This window comes from Ranitomeya variabilis, chromosome 8, assembly GCF_051348905.1.
Source record: "Ranitomeya variabilis isolate aRanVar5 chromosome 8, aRanVar5.hap1, whole genome shotgun sequence".
NCBI lineage: Eukaryota > Metazoa > Chordata > Amphibia > Anura > Dendrobatidae > Ranitomeya > Ranitomeya variabilis.
The window spans coordinates 111,491,838-111,514,431 of record NC_135239.1 but is presented as its reverse complement, the minus strand read 5'-3'; the positions used below and the strand labels follow the sequence as shown (position 1 = coordinate 111,514,431).

General features: G+C 46.3%; 1 protein-coding gene across 1 annotated transcript in view; it reads right to left on the bottom strand.

Annotated features, from left to right (window-relative positions):
• The window catches only part of LOC143787874 (P-selectin-like), a 692,067-nt gene that overhangs the window by 353,586 nt on the left and 315,887 nt on the right, over positions 1-22,594 (bottom strand). Inside the window, exon 5 of the mRNA XM_077276995.1 lies at positions 4,341-4,526. Within this exon, the coding sequence (XP_077133110.1) occupies positions 4,341-4,526 (186 nt within the window). The remainder of the gene's footprint in view (positions 1-4,340; positions 4,527-22,594) is intronic.

Genomic DNA, 22,594 nt, shown 5'->3' with positions numbered 1-22,594 from the left:
AAGAAGTGTCGACTGGGTAGGTCATAGCGTGGTACTGCATGGGCCATCAGGTCTTTGAAAGCTTCGCTTTCAACCAACCGGTAGGGCATCATCTCTAACGAGATTAGTCTAGCAAGGTGGGCGTTCAAACCCTGTGTACACGGATGAGAGGATGAATACTTCCTTTTCCTAATGAGAGTCTCTTGTAGGGTGAACTGGACTGGAGAGCTGCATATGGTGGAACTAGCAGGGGTGGTGGTGGACATGGCAGATTGAGAGAGGGTTGGTGAGGGTATTCTTGCTGTTGGCCTACATACAGTGTTTCTTACCAACAACCTGGTGATTCCCTGACTGCTTTGGCCTTGCGACGATACCTCCACATTTGCTGCAGGTGGTGTCCTAAATGGTGGGCTTACAGTGAGGAAAGCAATGTAGCGTTGGTGACTAGCTTCATGCAGAGCGGGTGCACCTACGTTACGGGATGTTTGGTAGTTAGTCCAGGCTTGCAAGTGCATGCTGGTTACATGTCTACGCATGCACGTTGTATTTAAATTTTTGACATTCTGCCCTCTGCTAAAGGTCCTTGAGCATTTCTTACAGATAACTTTGCACTGATCATTCGGATCTTGGTTAAAAAATTGCCAGACTGCACTCTTCCTACTATCGAATACCTTTTCAGGCATTGCATGCTGTGCTACTTTCACTAGATGGCCACGCTGTCCTAAAACTGTTTTCGGGTTTGACACATGGTTTTGGCCAGATACGGGCCTGCCAGATGAAAGATGTTGCGATGTTGATGCCTGCTGCGGCTCATACTCCTCCGCTTCAAAGCTACTGTCAGCGGCACCCTGTTCCCCCAATGGCTGCCAATCGGGGTCAACAACTGGGTCATCTATCACCTCCTCTTCAATGTCCTGTGCACCTTCCTCTGTGTCACTGTGTAAGGTGCTATAGCGTTCGGGACAGGGCACCATGGTCTCATCAGGGTCAGGTTCTGGCTCAGTACACTGCGAGGGCAATGTTGTGATCTCAGTCAATGGAACAGCATAATAATCTAGCTGTGGCTGTGCATCTGTGCACTCCATGTCCGATTCATCTTGTAATGGCCTGTTAACAATTTCCCTTTCTAACCCAGGCACGGTATGTGTAAAGAGCTCCATGGAGTAACCTGTTGTGTCGCCTGACGCATCCTTCACTGTTGTTCTGTGTGAAGGACACAAGGAAGCGACTTGTTCCTGACCAGGAGCATCCACTGACGACTCACTGCTTTTAAATTTTGAACTTTCTGAAGAGGAGGCGAAAGAGCTAGAGGCTGAGTCAGCAAGGAAAGCCAAAACTTTTTCCTGCTGCTCCAGGTTTAAAAGCGGTTTTCCTACTCCCAGAAAAGGGAGCGTTCTAGGCCTTGTGCAGCCAGACGATGACACTGGCTCAACAACTCGAGCCTTAGGTGCTATTTTGCTTTTCCCACTACCACCAGATGCTCCACCACCACCACCACCATCATTACCAGCTAGCAATGACCGCCCACGGCCACGACCTCTTCCACCAGACTTCCACATTCTTGGGAAAATGTAACCAAACTAACAACCGTTATATGGTACTGTAAAACAAGGTAGAAGGTGTATGTAAACTTGTTGTGAATTTAAATCTCCCTTTCTATATGTGTGGGAGACTGCTGCAAAAATCAGGCCCACTGTATTACACTACACAGTGTATGTGGCAGAAAGTGGCTGGCAGCTATAAGCCAAACAGAAGTGACGCAGATGCACTTAGTGGCAATATAAATCTCCCTTTTTATGTGTGGGACACTGCTACAAAATTCAGGCCCACTGTATTACACTACACAGTATAAGTGGCAGAAAGTGGCTGGCAGATATACGCCAAACAGAATGGACGCAGATGCACTTAGTGGCAATATAAATCTCCCTTTTTATGTGTGGGACACTGCTGCAAATAAAAAACAGGCCCACTGTTTTACACTACACAGTATAAGTGGCAGAAAGTGGCTGGCAGATATACGCCAAACAGAACGGACACAGATGCACTTAGTGGCAATATAAATCTCCCTATTTATGTGTGGGAGACTGCTGCAAAATTCAGGCCCACTGTATTACACTACGCAGTATAAGTGGCAGAAAGTGTCTGGCAGATATACGTCAAACAGAACAAACGCAGATGCACTTAGTGGCAATATTAATCTCCCTTTTTATGTGTGGGACACTGCTGCAAAATTCAGGCCCACTGTATTACACTACACAGTATAAGTGGCAGAAAGTGGCTGGCAGATATACGCCAGACAGAACGGACGCAGATGCACTTAGTGGCAATATTAATCTCCCTTTTTATGTGTGGGACACTGCTGCAAATAAAAAACAAGCCCACTGTATTACACTACACAGTATAAGTGGCAGAAAGTGGCTGGCAGATATACGCCAAACAGAACTGACGCAGATGCACTTAGTGGCATTATTAATCTCCCTTTTTATGTGTGGGACACTGCTGCAAATAAAAAACAGGCCCACTGTATTACACTACACAGTATAAGTGGCAGAAAGTGGCTGGCAGATATACGCCAAACAGAACTGACGCAGATGCACTTAGTGGCAATATAAATCTCCCTTTTTTTGTGTGGGACACTGCTGCAAAATTCAGGCCCACTGTATTACACTACACAGTATAAGTGGCAGAAAGTGGCTGGAAGATATATATATATATATATATAAAAAAAGGGACTGTACTACAATAACAATCTCCCTACAATGATCTCAGGACAAGTATGGCAGACAGCAATAAAAAGGACTGCTGCACACAAAAGTGTGGACAAATAAACAATAGAACTGTGAAGAAAGGAGCAACAGGGCTTTTGCTTTTAAAAAAGCAGTTGGTTTGCACAGTGGCTTACAAACAACAATGCAGCTATCAGGGAGCCTTATAAGCTACAGAGCTGATGCACAGAAATCTAGCCTCCACTGTACCTGCAAAGAAAAGGTGGTGTTGGACAGTGGAAATCGCTACAGCACAAGCGGTTTGGGGGTTAATATTTCCTCCCTAACAATATCCCTGCTTCTGACGAAGCTGCAGCAACCTCTCCCTATGCTCAGATCGGCAGAAGTAAGATGGCGGTCGGCATGCACGCCCCTTTATAGCCCCTGTGATGCCGCAGAAAGCAAGCCAATCACTGTCATGCCCTTCTCTAAGATGGTGGGGACCGAGACCTATGTCATCGCGCTTCTCACACTCTGAGTCAACATTCATTGGCTGAGAAATGGCGCTTAACGCATCATACGAAACGCGATTTTGGCACGAAGATCGCTGGCAGCATGGCCGATCCCACTCTGGGATCGGGTCGGGTTTCACGAAACCCGACTTTGCCGAAAGTCGGCGATTTTTGAAAATGTCCGATCCGTTTCGCTCAACCCTACTTATGAGGATTGGAGTTGCATGCAGGTAAGTACTAGGTCACAGATGTATGAAGGAGACCGGTTGTAGATGGCTTTGTATGCTAAAGTCAGAGTTTTGAACAGGATTCTCAGGGCACTGGGTGGTCAGTGCAAGGAGTGACAGAGGGGAGAAGCCGTGAATAGTGGGGTGACAGGTGTATTAGTCGGGAAGCAGAGTTTAGGTTAAATTGGATGGGTGCAAGAGTGTTAGGAAAGTGTGTTGGAAAACCACAGAGCAAGAGGTTGCAGTAGTCAAGGTGGATGATGATGAGGGCATGTGCTATCATTTTTGCAGATTTGTGGTTGAGGAATTTGCAGAGCCGGGAGATATTTTGGAGTTGGAGTCGTCAGGAAGTGGAAAAGGCATGGATCACAGGTTTGAAAGAGACATCAGAGTCAAGATTGCGGGACAGGGAACTGTGGGCAGCCATTGACTTTGATGGATATGTCAGTTGGGGGTTGAATGAGAAGGCAGTTTTTGGAATGGTGTCACTTTTGGTTAATTTCTTTCTTATAGGCACCCCAAAGTCACTTCAAATGTGATAAGGTCCCTAAAAAAATGGTTTTTATAACTTTTCTTGATAACATGAGAAACTCTTAACCCTTCTAATTAACTAACAAAAAAAATCTGTTTCAAAAATTGTTCTGAAGTAAAGACATGTGGAAAATGTTATTTATTACCTATTTTGTGTGACATAACTCTCTAAGGCTGGTTTCACAGTTGCATTCAGGAGGGCCGCGGTTGGCAGCGTACTTCCCCCCTTCTTCCTCCCTGAAGCTCTGCCTACTGTACACTCTGCCTACTTCTGTATGTGTCCTGCATTTCCCTGCTTACCTATCTTCAACATTTTTTTACTTACAGTAAATGAAACATGACGGATGTTTAAATGAGGCTTTACAATTTTGTAAGAAGATATTTACCGGAGCATGAAGGTGTAGATTCAGACCATTCTCCTGTGTTCTGGCACAATAATGATGTTGTTCCTTGTGATTCAAATCCTTCTTCACAAGTGACATTGCAAATGGATGTATACCTGTACTCTCCGAATGTATCAGAACAATGTACTTGACCATGTTCTGGGCTCTGCAGGACCTTACATTGGACTGCTGTGAAGAAAATTAAAGTTTTCAATTCCCAAACTATATTGAATAGGGCAACATAAAAAATATACTGAAAATTTTAAAGCACAATCATAAAAATGAAAACATTCTACATATACAGTGAGGAAAATAGGTATTTGATACAATACAAAGAATGGAGAGTTCTGTACTTTTTATTGTAGGTATACTTCAACTGTGAGAGACAGAATCTCAAAATAAAAACCAGAAATTCACATTGTATGATTTTTACATAATTAAATTGCATTTTATTGCATGAAATAAGTATTTGATAACCTACCAACCTGAAAGAATTCCAGCTCGCACAGACCTGTTAGTTTTTCTTTAATCCCTTAGTGACAGAGCCAATTTCGTACTTAATGACCGAGACAATTTTTACAATTCTGACCGCTGTCATTTTATGAGGTCATCACTCTGGAACGCTTTAACGGATCCTGCTGATTGTGAGAATGTTTTTTTGGGACATATTGTACTTCATGTTAGTGGTAAAATTTATTCGATATGATTTGTATTTATTTATGAAAAAAATGGAAATATGGCGAAAATTTTTAAAATTTAGCAATTTTCAAACTTTTAATTTTTAGGCCTGTAAGGGGTTATACTCGCTCAGGTGCGACGGCTGACACTCAGGAGGCACGTTCCATTAAAAGTTCACAGGTTTATTGCTCCATAAACCACATAGTAAGAACAGAAAATAAATAGCCTTTAGCTCAGGAAAGGAAAATACAAATGTCCAGTCCTTCAGGCTCAGTCCTGGAGCCTTAACACACTGTGGAGGCTTTCTCCTCCACACACACACACCTCCTGTGTTAAGCATTAGCCTGTCTTTTATGGATCTAACCGCACCCAGGAACCCATCACATGATTAGACATGTGGTTATGACATCACCACAGGTCCTAAAACACACATAGATAGGCATGGTTATGCCCCTTACCAAGGGGTGAGGTATATGGGTAGCCAGAACCTCCCATCTCTCATAGCTACCCGTAACCCGGACCCAAGTAAACCAAACAATTCCTTATTGCTTTATATGCATTAAAGAAAACACTCCGGGTTACATCACAGCGACAAGCCTTCTCTGTGACACATACCTCCCGTCGACTATACAACCTTTAGCCATGCTACATACCTCCCCCCTCTGCCTAAAGCCGTGGGGCTTGGCACTTGTCCTATACTGACCAGAGACCCTTCTCTGTCGTCCCTGACAGTCAAACCGTCTGTCTAAGTCAGAGCCTGTTACTGAACCCTTTCGTCAGCATTCGTCAATCATTTCCGTCACATACTTTATATAAACATGACCCCTTGTCATCTCGTCTGCTACAGGATCTCCCGCTTAGGTCACTGAGCCCTGAGCTAACTGAGGAGTCACTATTTCTAGCTCTTCCCTCTGGCCACCTTCGGTTCTCCCTCTATTGGTGATCTCTCCCATTGTCTTTCTTCGGAGAGCAGTTCTTCCCTTTATCTCTATATTCTGTTAGCTTGAGGACTTTGAGTCTTTAGAGAACCTCTTAGTCTCTCTATACCGCAAGTTGAAGGTGGTGGCAATCTGTTTGCCAATTCCCTCAGCTCTATATTGACCTGCTCCCTCTCACGTCTTAGCTGCTCAACTTCTATTAGGTAACCCATGCGATACCCCAGGAGCATCCAGATATTTTCAAGACTCTCCATGGATCCGACAACAAGGAATGGAACCATCCCATCTTCACCCACGACCTGGGCCTTGTCATCACCCAGAACCCTCAGTCTCTTCACACCGGATCTGTTTACAATCTCCTGCTTCACTCGCCCAAGCCTCCCGATGACTTTTCCCACCAAATTTCTGGGTACCAGAATGATGTCTTCCACCAAGCCGAGCCGATTTTGAGCTTCTCTCGCTAGCTCCAGACGTCGAGCGGCTTCCTCATTCTTCAACGTGATCATTTGTTTTGTGTGGAGGCATTGTAGATGCATCTCTCTCAGGACAGCCACCCACTTCACTGTGACTTCCCTAGTTGAAAATATGACCAGTTGATGAGTCTCAGGCGCCCAGTGCACCCTACACGCTTCGACCGCCTTTTTAAAAGCCTCATGCACCTCCTCACTGGAACACACTTCTTGCATGTCTTCGGGTACGTCTATTACACATTTGAAAACTGAAGTCTCACCTTCTTGGCCATATTGTTGGACCTCCTCGTCCTTAGGGTCAGCGCAGATTTCCAAGACCTCAACGTCCTTTGTTCGGCCATCTGCGTGGCTCTTCCCTTGCTGGATTTCTTCCTAGGTAGAGGCCCCTTCTTTGATCAGCCTCTCCAGCTCACTCTCTTTCATTGCGTTAAGATCGGGAGAGCACAACAGTTCAGTGTCATGGTCATCTGTGAATTTCTGGAGTTGGGGATTAGTCACCTTTATCTTGAGCTCTCGGAGAATTTTATCTTGCTCCTCTGCCAGTGTCATGTCAGACGCTGTTCAGACCAGGTCGTCCGACAGACAGCGGTAATTCCGCTTTTGACCACTATTTGCTCATTGGCGTCTGCTAGATTTTATCTAGCTGTTCCGGGGTTAATTTACCTAATCCTTGGATTGGAAGCTGGGCCATGCCCACTGCCTTTAAATAGTTCTCCGGATCTTTGGGCGTCGCCGATTATAGCTTCTGTCTTGTGCGTTGTTATCTCGGTCTGGTGAGGAGAGCTGGTGGTTGGAGATTTGTTGCTGGTGGTGCATTTTCCTTTGTCTTATTTACTCCTTCCTATATTTGTATTTATTTTGCCCTGCACATATTTATAGTGTATTCCTGAGTGACTGCGGCGTGGTGTATATTTTCCTTTATCCTTGTCTGTGCTAACTGTGGGTATTGGGGAATAACATCTTCACTGGGTGGTGGGCGGAGATTTCAGCCTAGGGCTGAGCTCAGGAGACAGGGTGAGGTTCGAGGCCTGGACATGCACACCTTCAGTGTAAACTCCAGGTAGAGGGTCAGTCAGGATTTCCCTAGTCTGAGGGAAAATGCAGGGGCCCGGGTTATTAGCTCTCGCTCACCTAGTCTCTCCCTGACATTATAATCGGCCCAACAACACAAAAGAAAAAAAAAAAAAGGGGTTTCTTTTTTTTTTGTGTTTTGTCATGGATCCCATGACTTCCATAACCCGCCAGTTGAAGGCGCTGTCCCTACAGGTCACGGAGTTAAGGGGGGCAGTACAGCAACAGGGACTAGCAGTGTCTAATGTGCAAGCTGGAGCGACAGGAAGAGTTACTGAGCCTAAATTTCCTTTGCCTGAAAAATTTGCTGGGGAACGCAGTAAATTTGTTTCTTTTCGTGAAGCTTGCAAACTATATTTCCGTATGCGCCCGATATCTTCAGGTAATGAGGATCAGCGTGTGGGCCTGGTGTTGTCATTGTTGAGTGGGGATCCCCAAGCATGGGCGTTTTCTTTGCCATCTGATTCTGCTGCATTTGACTCTGTGGAGAGTTTTTTTTCCTGTCTTGGGAAAATCTACGATGAACCTGACAAAATGGCTCTAGCAGAATCTAAGATACGCTCTATTCGCCATGGGGAGGGAGTTGCAGAGGATTACTGTTCTGAATTTCGTCGCTGGGCGATCGATACACAATGGAATGATCCAGCTTTGCGGAGTCAGTTTATACATGGGATTTCTGGAAGGGTTAAAAAAGCCCTTCTGATGTACGAGACTCCTGCTACTCTAGATTCCGCCATGAGTCTGGTTGTCCGCACTGATCGCTGTTTGCATCAGGGGGAGCATGTGACACCGCCTATGGGAGAGGGTTTAGGTTCACGTGAGGTTGCTGCAGGTGAGCCCACGGAGCCTATGCAAATCGCAGGGGTGTCACATGTGAAGCGTCCAGTCCCTGAGCTCAAGAAGCAGGGAGCCTGTTTTTACTGCGGTAAAACGGGACATTTTATTAACATCTGTCCTCTGCTGCCTAAGAATAATGCAACGGCGGAAAACTTCTAAGCTCAGAGGGTGTGGAGGAGACCAGTCTGAGCTTATGTATATCCTCCATGGTGGTTTCTCAGTGCATGCTCCCTGCTAAGGTTTTTATCGCTGGCAGTGAGCTGCCAATTACTGTTTTTGTGGATAGTGGTTCAGCCACAAATCTCATTGATGAGGAGTTTGCGCGCACAGCAGGTTTTAGGATTGAAAAACTGTCTCAGCCTATCCGCGTGGTCACCATCAATGCTGCTCCTCTCTCTCAGGGGGAGATTACTGAATTTGTGGCTGAGGTGAAACTCCACATTGGAGTTCTACATTCCGAGCGGGTTACATGTAAGGTGCTCAGGAATCTTCCTGCTCAGGTGGTTTTGGGTTTTCCTTGGTTGTCTATGCACAACCCGGTAATTGACTGGAAAACTCAGGACTAGTGTTGAGTGATACCGTCCGATACTTGAAAGTATCGGTATCGGAAAGTATCGGCCGATACCGGCAAAGTATCGGATCTAATCCGATACCGATACCCGATACCAATACAAGTCAATGGGACTCATGTATCGGACGGTATTCCTGATGGTTCCCAGGGTCTGAAGGAGAAGAAACTCTCCTTCAGGCCCTGGGAACCATATTAATGTGTAAAATAAAGAATTAAAATAAAAAATATTGCTATACTCACCTCTCCGACGCAGCCTGTACCTCAGCGAGGGAACCGGCAGCGTTGTTTGCTTAAAATTCGCGCGTTTACTTCCTTACTTCAAGTCCCGGCTTGTGATTGGTCGCGTCGCCCATGTGGCCGCGACGCGACCAATCACAGCAAGCCGTGACGTAATTTCAGGTCCTTCAGGATTTTAAAATTACGTTCCGGCTTTGTGATTGGTCGCGTCGCGGTCACATGGGCGACGCGACCAATCACAAGCCGTGACATCACAGGAGGCTGGACACGCGCGCCTTTTAAAATGTGCGCTTGTCCTGCCTCCCGTGACGTCACGGCTTGTGATTGGTCGCATCGCGTCGCAACCAATCACAAGCCAGAACGTAATTTTAAAATCCTGAAGGACCTAAAATTACGTCACGGCTTGCTGTGATTGGTCGCGTCGCGGCCACATGGGCGACGCGACCAATCACAAGCTGGGACGTCACGGGAGGCAGGACAAGCGCGCATTTTAAAATGCGCGCGTGTCCAGCCTCCCGTGACGTCACGGCTTGTGATTGGTCGCGTCGCCCATGTGACCGCGACGCGACCAATCACAAAGCCGGAACGTAATTTTAAAATCCTGAAGGACCTGAAATTACGTCACGGCTTGCTGTGATTGGTCGCGTCGCGGCCACATGGGCGGCACGCGACCAATCACAAGCCGGGACTTCAAGTAAGGAAGTAAACGCGTGAATTTTAAGCAAACAACGCTGCCGGTTCCCTCGCTGAGGTCCAGGCTGCGTCGGAGAGGTGAGTATAGCAATATTTTTTATTTTAATTCTTAATTTTACACATTAATGTTGTTTCGATACCGATACCCGATACCACAAAAGTATCGGATCTCGGTATCGGAATTCCGATACCCGCAAGTATCGGCCGATACCCGATACTTGCGGTATCGGAATGCTCAACACTACTCAGGACATAATTCAGTGGAGCGAGTTCTGCCAGGAGAATTGCCTGGCCACATGTGTGTCTGTGGTGACTTCAAGCGTTCCGGAGTCACTTCAGGATTTTGTGGATGTGTTCTCTGAGAAGGGTTGTTCAGAGTTGCCGCCACATCGTCCTTATGACTGTTCTATCAGGTTTAAACCAGGGGCCAAATTGCCTAAAGCAAGGATGTTTAACATCTCCGGTCCGGAGAGACAAGCGTTAAAAGATTAAATTAATGAAAGCTTGAGCAAAGGGCACATCAGGCCGTCGTCCTCGCCGGTGGCAGCAGGGTTCTTCTTCGTGAAGAAGAAAGATGGCGGATTACGCCCGTGTTTGGATTTCAGGGAGTTGAACCAGATTACGGTTCGTGATCCATACCCTATGCCTCTGATACCAGATTTGTTCAACCAGGTGGCAGGTGCTAAGTGGTTTACCAAGCTTGACCTCAGGGGGGCGTACAACCTCATAAGAGTCCGTCAAGGTGATGAGTGGAAGACGGCTTTTAATCCTCTCACCCTGTCATCCTGGAACAGCAATTCCCCACTTAAACAGGTGTCAGACCCACACTTTCTTCCAGTCACCCGGAACTCTGGACTACCGACCTTAGGTGTCGCTATCTCCTTTTCATACATCACACCACTCGGAATCAATACAGCCGCCTGTTGTGATGGGGCTCCCTTAGGGTCATTCTGACTCTGTTCTGAGAAATCAGACACTCCCCTTTCCTCCCACAAGTCCCAAAACCTTTCAAAGTCCTGGCCTATTACAACAGGGAATGACAAGTCTGGGACTACAGGTACATCATGGCTGGCAATAATAGTGGGTGTCTCAATGATTACCCTGGACACCGGATAATCCCTAGCGACCCCATGAAAGCAATGGGCTTCCATCTTCCTTCTGGGAATCAGATAGACAGGAAGTGTGGTGCTCACCAGTATCACCAGGCTCCCCAAGTCCAGAAGTCCAGTCACGCACACTCCATTGACTTCTACAGAACAGCTCTGTGACATCTTGTCAGATGGAAAGTTAGTACAATATTCTGGACATGCGCTGTTCGAACACTGAACCCGGCAACAGTTCATCAGTGAATTCGCCGCCGCCCCTTTTTGGGCCACCACCCCTATTTGGGTTGCCGTCCCCTTTTTGGACTCCACCCCCTTTTGGGTTACCGCCCCCTTGTGGACCATTTTCTCCTTTAGGGCCACCACCCCTTTTAGGGACTCCACCCCCTTTTGGTCAACTACGTCCTTTTGAGATGCAGCCCCTTTTGGCCAACCATAAATATTTGCGGTCACCGCTGCTTTTTGGCACTCGACCCACGGCACTCACAGGCCCCAACAGTACCACAGTACACTTTGGTCTTTTCTAGGCCGTTGCTCTTTAAGAGTTTGTGTGACCTGGTTCACACTGTCCTTTTACAATACCTCACCAGCTCCTGCTGGTACTGCCACAGCTCTTATTGTAGTCACAAACCACCGACACCTCCGGCTGCCGATCACAAGCCGCTGCTGCTGCTGCTGCAACTCTGGCTGCTGCAGAACCTCTTTGCTGCAACTGCACTGCACGTAACCACCACAGACTTCGTGGACTCGCTGATCCACAGCAAACTTCGTAACCCCCGCCGAGTTACCGACAGACGCCTTCAGTCTTCGTGGCCCCGCCGAGCCACAGCAAGTTGATCAGAGAAAAAAAAAATAATTCATGGACTCGCCGGTCCACAGCACAGACTCCTGTCTGTTATACACCCGGCTTTACAGCCCAAACAGAGTTTCTCACTGACCCCGGTCAATAGCACATGGACTCCTGTCCGTTACCTGTTGGTGTCGGCCACACAGGTTCCTGGAACCCTCCTCTCCTTGAAGGCATCCCACAAACAGCAGTTCTCACTGACCCCGGTCAGTAGTTACTCATGGTTGTCAAGACCATCCACTCTTCTGGCTCAGACCAGCCAGCGCTGCAACCTGTGCTCCTTGGATCGTTGCCCGCATTCTCCACCAATTGTAAGGGGTTATACTCGCTCAGGTGCGACGGCTGACACTCAGGAGGCACGTTCCATTAAAAGTTCACAGGTTTATTGCTCCATAAACCACATAGTAAGAACAGAAAACAAATAGCCTTTAGCTCAGGAAAGGAAAATACAAATGTCCAGTCCTTCAGGCTCAGTCCTGGAGCCTTAACACACTGTGGAGGCTTTCTCCTCCACACACACACCTCCTGTGTTAAGTATTAGCCTGTCTTTTATGGATCTAACCACACCCAGGAACCCATCACATGATTAGACATGTGGTTATGACATCACCACAGGTCCTGAAACACACATAGATAGGCATGGTTATGCCCCTTACCCAGGGGTGAAGTATATGGGTAGCCAGACCCTCCCATCTCTCATAGCTACCCGTAACCCAGACCCAAGTAAACCAAACAATTCCTTATTGCTTTATGTGCATTAAAGAAAACACTCCGGGTTACATCACAGTGACAAGCCTTCTCTGTGACACATACCTGCCGTCGACTATACAACCTTTAGCCACGCTAACAGGCCCTTAAATCAGAGAGATATGTCACAAAAAATACTTAATAAATAGGATTTCCCACATGTCTGCTTTTCATCAGTACAATTTTGGAAACAATTTTTTTCTTTTATTAGGACATTATAAGGATTTAAACTTGACCAGCAATTTCTCATTTTTGCAACAAAATTTTAAAAACAATTTTTTTAGGGACCACATCACATTTGAGGGGTGTACATGACATAAAATGCGCAAACATGACACCATTCTTAAAACTGCATCCCTCAATGTTTTCAAAACCACATTCAAGACGTTTATTAACCCTTTACGTGCTTCACAGGAACTGAAGCAATGTGGAAGGAAAAGTGAACATTTAACTTCAGAACCAATTTTTTTATTTTCACAATTGTAAAAAGAGAAAATGAACCACAAAAGTTGTTGTGCAATTTCTCCTGAATACACCTATACCCCATATGTGGGAGTAAACCACACACGGCAGAGCTCGGAATGGAAGAAGCGCCATCTTTGTCAACGCAGAATTAGCAGAAATTGAGATCGGACTCCATGCCCCGTTTGGAGAGCCCCTGATGTGCCTAAAAACTAGACCCCCAAAGAAACTTTTTTAGATGTGTGGTGAGCACTTTGAACCCCCAATTGCTTCACAGAAGATTATAACGTAGAGCCATGAAAATAAAAAATCATACTTTTTCCACAAAAATTATATTTTTGCTCCAAAATTTTTATTTTCCCAAGGGTAACAGGAGAAATTAGGCCCCCAAAGTTGTTGAGCAATTTGTCCTGAGTATGCTGATACTCTATATGTGGGGGTAAACCACTGTTTGAGTGCACCATTTGACTTTTTGAATGCAAATATGGCTGGAATCAATGGTGACACCATGTCACGTTTGGAGGCACCATGATGGAACTAAACTGTGGAAATCCCCCAATTCTAACTCTAACCCTTACCCCAACACACCCCAACACTAATCCCAACCTTAACCATAACCCTAACTACAACCCTAACCCCAACACACCCCTAACCCTAATCCCAAGCCTAACCATAACCCTAACCACAAACCTAACCCTAAAAAACCCCTAACCCTAATCCCAACCCTAACTATACTCCCAACCCTAACCCTAACCCCAATGCTAATGCTAACCCTAAAGCTAACCCTAACACTAAAGCTAATCCTAATGCTAACGCTAGCCCTAGCCGTAACCCTAACCCTTGCCCTAACTTTAGCCCAACTCACTGTAGCCCAACTCTAAACCTAATGGAAAAATGGAAATAAATATATATTTTTTATTTTATTATTTTTCTCTAACTAAGGGGGTGATTAAGGGGGGGGTTCTACTAAGTATTTTGTATATTTTGATCATAGTGATAGGGTCTATCACAGTGATCAAAATAAACCAATAGAAAAAATTTCCTATTGTTGCCGGGTGCCGGCCGCTGATCTCGGCGGGCGCACTGCGCATGCGTCTGCCATTTTCTCCTGGAAGTAGATGCTGGTGGCTCGGGGACTACATGGGGGGATTCCTGGACACCACAGGTACTGGGGCGGTGATCGGAGGACTAGATCAATCACATCAGAGGAAAAAAAATTAAATGGAGAATCAGACTTTTTTGTGGTTATACCGTTATTAATGGTGATTGCAACACCAGGGTCTATAAAAACCAACCTGAATCATGTTCTCTGGGGTTTTGGCTACCACAGGCAGCCGAGACACCGGAGAAAATCCGACTCTGGCGGCGCCATAATCTTAAACCTCAGGACCATTAAAAAGTGGCGCCGTGGTTTAAATACACTTAACTGCTGCCGTTAAAAGGCATATTGGCGGTCGTTAAGGGGTTAAGAAGCCCTCCTACTCCACACTCATTACCTGTATTAATTGAACCTGTTTGAAATTGTCAAATGTATAAAAGACATCTGTCCACACACTCAATCAGTCACACTCCAACCTCTCCACCATAGCCAAGACCAAAGAGCTGTCTAAGGACACCAGGGACACTAAATATAGATCTGCACAAGGCTGGGATGGGCTACAGCAGTGTTCCCCAACTCCAGTCCTCAAGGCCCACCAACAGGTCATGTTTTCAGGATTTCCTTAGTATTGCCAGGTGATAATTGCATCACCTGCACAGACAATAATTCCATCACCTGTGCAATACAAAGGAAATCTTGAAAAACATGACCTGTTGGTGGGCCTTGAGGACTGGAGTTGGAGAACAATGGGCTACAGGACAATAGTCAAGCAGTTTCATATGAAGGCAACAACTGTTGGCACATTAGAAAGAAAAGGAATGGAAATACAAGTGACTGTCAATCTTCCTCGATTTGGTGTTCCATGTAAGATCTCACCTTGTAAGGTAAGGAAGATTCAGAGAAAGATCAGGAATCAGCCCAGAATTACACAGGAGTAGAGTTGAGCGACTTTCACTTTTTTAGGATCGAGTCGGGTTTCGCAAAACCCGACTTTGTCAAAAGTCGGGTTGGGTGAAATCGTCCGATTATTGTGAAATAATGGGCCGACTGAAACACGAAACCCAATGCAAGTCAATGGGGAATCAAAGTCGGCAGAGAGTGGAGGCCAGGAAAACACCTACAGTGCCTATTTTAATGCCAAAAGCATCAATTCTTATTACTGAAGCTTGTCAATCTTAATTAACTTTATAATAATAGTTAGGCATTGAAAATTGGGGGTCATTTGGCAAAAGTTGTGGGGGGGTAGGGCTGGTTCAAGTTTTTCGTGGGCCCAGGAAACGCGGACTACGTCATGCAGGTGGAGCAGGGAGAGGTAAGTATTTCAACTTTGCAAGTGCTGTGATCCTGAGCAAGCAGGGGGGCCCACTCGTTCGCATTGGCACTGGCACTGGCACAGGGCCCCTCAAAGTACAGCAGTGTGTTTGATGGCAGGGGCGCCTCCCACCGGCGGAGACACTTTTGCGTTCTATGAGGGGCCCTGTGCCAGTGACGTTGCCAACGAGTATGCCCCCCCACATGATGAAGGGACCTGCACTTTCATCTGCACCTTCCTCTTTGTCCCCGTGTAAGGTGGTATAGTATGCGGGAAGGGGAACCTGACTCTCAGCAGGGTCAGATTCTGGCTGTGTGGAGTGCAAGGGGAATGTAGTGGTCTGGGTCAATGTACCAGCAGACTCATCTAGCAGTGGCTGGGCAATGGGCAGGATGAGGAGGAAACACAGATATAGGCCCAAATAATAAAGTGGGCTAAATGCAGTTCAAAATTGGTAACAGGAGTAAACTGGCGGCATAGCTTTGTTCAGCGGAGGACAATTGTAAGGAGTGGCAGACACAGTTAGTAGGCCCAAAAAAGTACGTAGGCTAAATGCAGTTCAAAATTGGTAACAGGAGTACACTGGCGGCATAGCTTTGTTCAGCGGAGGACAATTGTAAGGAGTGGCAGACACAGTTAGTAGGCCCAAAAAAGTATGTAGGCTAAATGCAGTTCAAAATTGGTAACAGGAGTAAACTGGCGGCATTGCTTTGTTCAGCGGAGGACAACTGTAAGGAGTGGCAGACACAGTTAGTAGGGCCAAGTAATAAAGTGGGCCAAATGCAGTTTAATATGTGATATAGTCTGAAAATTGAATCTCAGCTTTGTTCAGTGGAGGAGAACAACAAGCAGCGGCAGACACCGTTAGTAGGCCCAACCAAACAAGTAGGCCAAATGCAGTTTAATATGTGATATAGGCTGAAAATTGAAACTCAGCTTTGTTCAGTGGAGGAGAAAAACAAGCAGCAGAAACACCGTTAGTAGGCCCAACCAAACTAGTAGGCCAAATGCTGTTTAATATGTGATATAGGCTGAAAATTGAAGCTCAGCTTTGTTCAGTGGAGGAGAACAACAAGCAGCGGCAGACACCGTTAGTAGGCCCAACCAAACAAGTAGGCCAAATGCAGTTTAATATGTGATATAGGCTGAAAATTGAAGCTCAGCTTTGTTCAGTGGAGGAGAAAAGCAAGGAGCGGCAGACACCGTTAGTAGGCCCAACCAAACAAGTAGGCCAAATGCAGTTTAATATGTGATATAGGCTGAAAATTGAAGCTCAGCTTTGTTCAGTGGAGGAGAAAAGCAAGGAGCGGCAGACACCGTTAGTACGCCCAACCAAACAAGTAGGCCAAATGCAGTTTAATATGTGATATAGGCTGAAAATTGAAGCTCAGCTTTGTTCAGTGGAGGAGAAAAGCAAGGAGCGGCAGACACCGTTAGTAGGCCCAACCAAACAAGTAGGCCAAATGCAGTTTAATATGTGATATAGGCTGAAAATTGAAGCTCAGCTTTGTTCAGTGGAGGGGAACAACAAACAGCGGCAGACACAGTTAGTAGGCCCAACCCAACCAGTTTAATATTTGATATAGGCTGAAAATTGAAGCTCAGCTTTGCTCAGTGGAGGAGAAAAGCAAGGAGCGGCAGACACCGTTAGCAGGCCCAACCAAACAAGTAGGCCAAACGCAGTTTAAAATTGGTTACAGGGGTACAAAGGCGGCATAGCGTTGTTCAGCAGAGGACAATTGTAAGGAGTGGCACAGACAGACACATGTAGTAGGCCTAAAAAAAAAAGTAGGCTCAATGCAGTTTAAAATTGGTTACAGGGGTACACAGGTGGCATAGCGTTGTTCAGCGGAGGACAATTGTAAGGAGTGGCACAGACAGACACAAGTAGTAGGCCTAAAATAAAAAAGTAGGCTCAATGCAGTTTAAAATTGGTTACAGGGGTACACAGGCGGCATAGCGTTGTTCAGCGGAGGACGATTGTAATGAGTGGCGAAGACAGACTTAGTAGGCCTAAATTAAAAAAGTAGGCTCAATGCAGTTTAAAATTGGTTACAGGGGTACACAGGCGGCATAGAGTTGTTCAGCGGAGGACAATTGTAAGGAGTGGCGCAGACAGACACAAGTAGTAGGCCTAAAATTAAAAAGTCGGCTCAATGCAGTTTAAAATAGGTTACAGGGGTACACAGGCGGCATAGCGTTGTTCAGCAGAGATTAACAGTTTGTCAAAGAAGAATGGTCTAAAATTCCAGCAGAGCATTGTAAGAAATTCATTGATGGTTACCGGAAGCGGTTGGTCACAGTTATTTTGGCAAAAGGTTGTGCAACCAAGTATTAGGCTGAGGGTGCCAATACTTTTGCTGGCCCATTTTTGGAGTTTTGTGTGAAATGATCAATGTTTTGCTTTTTGCTTCATTCTCTTTTGTGTTTTTTCATTTAAGACAAATTAAATGAAGATAATAATACCAAAGAATTTGTGTTTGCAATCATTTTCAGGAAGAAACTGAGTAGAGTATTATCTGACAGAATTGCAGGGGTGTCAATACTTTTGGCCACAACTGTATTCTCCCACTAGTTTTGAGGCAAAGGGGAGAAGTGATATGGGGCAATTGCTATAAAAAATGATGGGCAAAGGGGGGCTTTTTGAGGTTGGGTGTGATTGAGGTATGTTTGAAGTATGAGGGGAAGAAAGAAAGCATGTGCTCCAGTGGATGGAAAACTCTGCATCAAGTGGCCTCTCCTCTTCCTCCACCTTAACATCACACACACAGTACAATCCTCAGTGGAATGACCCTGCTCTTAAGAGCCATTTTTGCCAGAGTCTGTCAGCTAGGCTTCAGGATACCCTGGTGCAGAATGCTTCTCTTGAGTCGATCGAGGCCACCATGACCCTTGCTATCCTGGTGGATAGACGCCTCAGGAAGAGACATACACCGAATCTACCAGCTGTTGTTCTTTCTAGGGAGGACAATCTGGCGCAGATGGACAAACCTATGCAAGTGGAAGGAGTCCCTTCTCAAACTGGGTTGCTTGCGGTTCACCGTGGGACAAGGGCATGTTCCTACTGTGGCCTAACGGATTATTACATTAATGTCTGCCCATCTCGCGCCAATGTTGGTACTTCGTCACGTAAGCTGCGTTCCCCTGGTTGTATGGAGGGAGGCGACCAGGATGTGTACATTTCCTCCACCTTCACGTCACAGATTTACATCTCTGCTAAAGTGGTGGTTGGTGGGGAGACTGAAGCAGTACCGGTTCTTGTGGATAGTGGAGCTGGGGTCAATCTGGTGGATTCCTGCTTTGTTCAGCCTCATGGTCTGATTGGTAAGATGCTGGCGAGACTATTTCTATTCATGACTCTGTCCCTCTCAGCCAGAGGAGTCTGACCCAAGTTGTAGACAATATTTACCTTCGCATAGGGACTCTTCATGAAGAGTACCTGTTGTGCTACATCTTGGAGCAACTCTATGGCAACTCGGATCGTCTTAGTCTTTTCCTGGCTGAAGAGACACAATCCGGTCATAGATTGACAGTTCAGGGAAGTTGTCAGTTGTGACCAGTCTTGTAAAGACTGTTGCCTGGGAGTTATGGTGTCATCATCTGGTTCGGGTTTTCAGTCCTGTCTGCCCTTTTCCCGGGATGATCATGTCAAGGGTTAACTTTGCTCTGCCTCATTCTGGGTTCAGGTTTGCTATTTAGCTCCGTTGCATCCTGCAGGTGGTGTCAGTTATATTTTCTGCCTTCGGCGTGAGTATCTGACTCTGGTAGTACCCTGATTTGTCCTGCTGTGCTTTCTGACTTTGCCCATGTCTATTCCTCCCTCCCTCCTCATCCTGCCTTAGTGTTTCCTGATTGCTTTTGGATTTCCCAGTGTTTGACTTGGCTTTGACTCTGACTTGACTTTGCCTCTGGTCCCTGGTACTTCTGCCTTTTGTCTGGTATTGACCCTTTGGCTCCCCACTGACTTTGTGATTGTTTTTTCCCTTTGTACTGCGTGGCGATCTAGGTTTTGACTCGGCTTGTATGACTATTCTGCTGCCACATGGTGGTAGCTTCACTGCAGCACTGCAGGTCTGCCCTTGTAGATTTGTTACTTTCCTACCACTCTATTTCCATCTGGTGGAAGTTGCAGTTACCTACCTGCATAGCTGCAGCGTGACATTCGGTCTCTGATGTCCTCAAACCTACCCCATCTTCTCCGGTGGAGGCAGGTAAGGTGCTATCAGGGAATAGAGGCAGAATTCAACCCCCACCACAAGTGAACCCTGAGACTCAGAGTCCGCTGAGGAGGAGGTATAAGGGGAGGGTGGTGGTTCCCTCTGTATATGGCGAGGGTGTGAGTTTGGTAACATGGGCGGATGCCTCTATTATCTGTTCCTAAGTGAGATTACCATCTGTTGGCAAACGTACGCGTGGAAATAAATGTTCAGGTCCAGACCTGTGTGTTAATGAGTATTTGTGGGTGTCCACTAAAAACATGAAGTGGAAGTGCGCATCTGGGGCCAGGAGTTCTAGGGTGATCGGGCTATATTGGGTGTTGGCTGTTCTCAGCCTTAGGACCTTCCAGTTGGAGTTACCCCCTGTAATGTAGGTACAGCATGTATTCCATAGGTCATCACTCTGGAGATTTGTTGCGCCTTTGAAGCCTACATTATTTCCATCACCATCGGACTGTGTTTGTCATAACCTTGAGGATTAGATGATGGCAGAGATGAATCCTAATGGGTTGAGGCGTCCTCACCGCAAGTTATTTCCAGTGTTGTCTGGAGTTAAGGGGCCAGAGGCCCCTCATTGAAAGGTGGGTACTGTCACGATTCATTTTGTGGAAGTCGTGACAGCTCTGGTTCTGCTTTAATTTAAACTTGGTTTTTACTTTTGGGCCAACAAGGGTTAATGTAAGTTTCCTTGCAGGCAGCTGCTGTGACCACTCCCACCATTCTTTAAATAGTCACCTGACGCATGAGCTCACTGTTGGTGATAGAGTTATTCTATGTAGACCAGCCTTGGAGTGTGCAGCTCTCTGGTGTCAGCTCTGTATCTGCTACTTCTGTGGAGTTCAGGGTCCTTTTTCTGTATCCTCTGCGGTGTTGATTGGCAGCGGAGACTGGAGCTAAGTTACTTGTTTACTTACCTTGCCTGTCTTGTACTTACTATCCCCTGTGTCTGTACCATCTGACGTGGTGAGGCTAGCATCCTTTCCGGACAGTGCACTAGCATGGGTGTAGTGAGGTGACAGCTAGGGACTAAGTACGTGACAGTAGCGTGGAGAAGGACCCACATAGGGCATTAGGGGAACTTAGGGATAGGCACTGGCTGTGTTAGGAAGTGCCTCATCCCTCATTCCCTATTGTTAGGGCCTTCCTCTCCCTTTTCCCATCCCGTTTTTGGTGTTTGTTGTTCTGTTCACTGAACCGACCCTTGCGGGTCGTGACCCACGGTGGTAGACAATCTTAATAGTGGTTTTCCCCAAGACAACAGTGAGGTACACATTGTGCATCACTGTTCTTGACGTCCAACCCTGGGAATTTCAAGGCATTATTACAAAAACATTAACAGCAGCAGTGTAAGTAGTATAAGTAGTGTTGAGCATTCCGATACCGCAGGTATCGGGTATCGGCCGATATTTGCGGTATCGGAATTCCGATACCGAGTTCCGATATTTACTGCATATCGGATACCGGAATCGGAAGTTTCCAGAATTCAAACTGCACGAATTCAGCCAATGAGGAATGATTACAAGTGTGGGCACATCCTGTTCAGCATGGTGGGCATGTAACTACTGGCAAGGCTGTGATTGGCTGCTGAAATTATGTCATGATGCACTATAAAAAATGATGCCGCCATTTCTGGCTCACTCTGCTGTGAATTCAGTTAGGCATAGGACGCTGTGTTCTGACTGAGGGCCAGTTGAGATAGCGATTTGCTTCATTGTGCTTTTCCCAGGCTAATTTAGCAACCGCTGTGTGTTCACCTTGCTTTTGCCTTGCAGCGCTGTTTTCACAGCGATCTGCAAGGTCTCTGTGTGTGTGTGAGTGCAGCCCACTCTGTAGTCTGTGTGCAGCCATAGCCGGTTGTATTCAGCTCAGGGTGGTTCACTGCCTCATACTGTTCTATCCATTGTCCTTTTTTGCTAATAGTGCAGCCTGCTGCACATTTTTTCAAATATATCCTATTAGTGGCGTTCCACCTGTATCCAGCTAAATTGTGGAAAAACACTACATAGGATAACATAGAGAAGGTTTTTTGGGCCTTGCAGCACCGTTTACAGCTGTCTGCACGGTCTCCGTGTGAGTGCAGCTCGCCCTGTAGTCTGTGTGCAGCCACAGCTAGTTGTATCCAGCTCAGGGTGCGTCACTGCCTCCTACCGTAAAATACATTGTCCTTTTTTGCAAATAGTGTAGCCTGCTGCACATTTTTTCAAATAATTCCTATTAGTGGCTTTCCACCCGTATCCAGCTAAATTGTGGAAAAACACTATATAGGATAACCTAGAGGAGTTTTTTTGGGCCTTGCAGCGCCATTTACGGCTGTCTGCATGGTCTCCGTGTGAGTGCAGCTCGCCCTGTAGTCTGTGTGCAGCCACAGCTGGTTGTATCCAGCTCAGGGTGCGTCACTGCCTCATACCGTAAAATACTTTGTCCTTTTTTGCAAATAGTGCAGCCTGCTGCACACTTTTTCACATAATTCCTATTAGTGGCTTTCCACCCGTATCCAGCTAAATTGTGGAAAAACACTACATAGGATAACCTAGAGGAGGTTTTTTGGGCCTTGCAGCGCCGTTTACAGCTGTCTGTACGGTCTCCGTGTGAGTGCAGCTCGCCCTGTAGTCTGTGTGCAGCCACAGCCGGTTGTATCCAGCTCAGGGTGCATCACTGCCTCATACCGTAAAATACATTGTCCTTTTTTGCTAATAGTGCAGCCTGCTGCGCATTTTTTCAAATTTTTCCTTAGTGGCTTTCCACCCGTATCCAGCTAAATTGTGGAAAAACACTGCATAGAATAACCTAGAGGAGGTTTTTTGGGCCTTGCAGCGCCGTTTACGGCTGTCTGCACGGTCTCCGTGTGAGTGCAGCTCACCCTGTAGTCACTTCTGCCAAAAAATAAATAAATAAATAAGAAAGTTCACCAAACACACCACTTTACAGCTGTGTAGGCCACATTAGCTCATATTAAAGTCTAGTCCACACTTTAG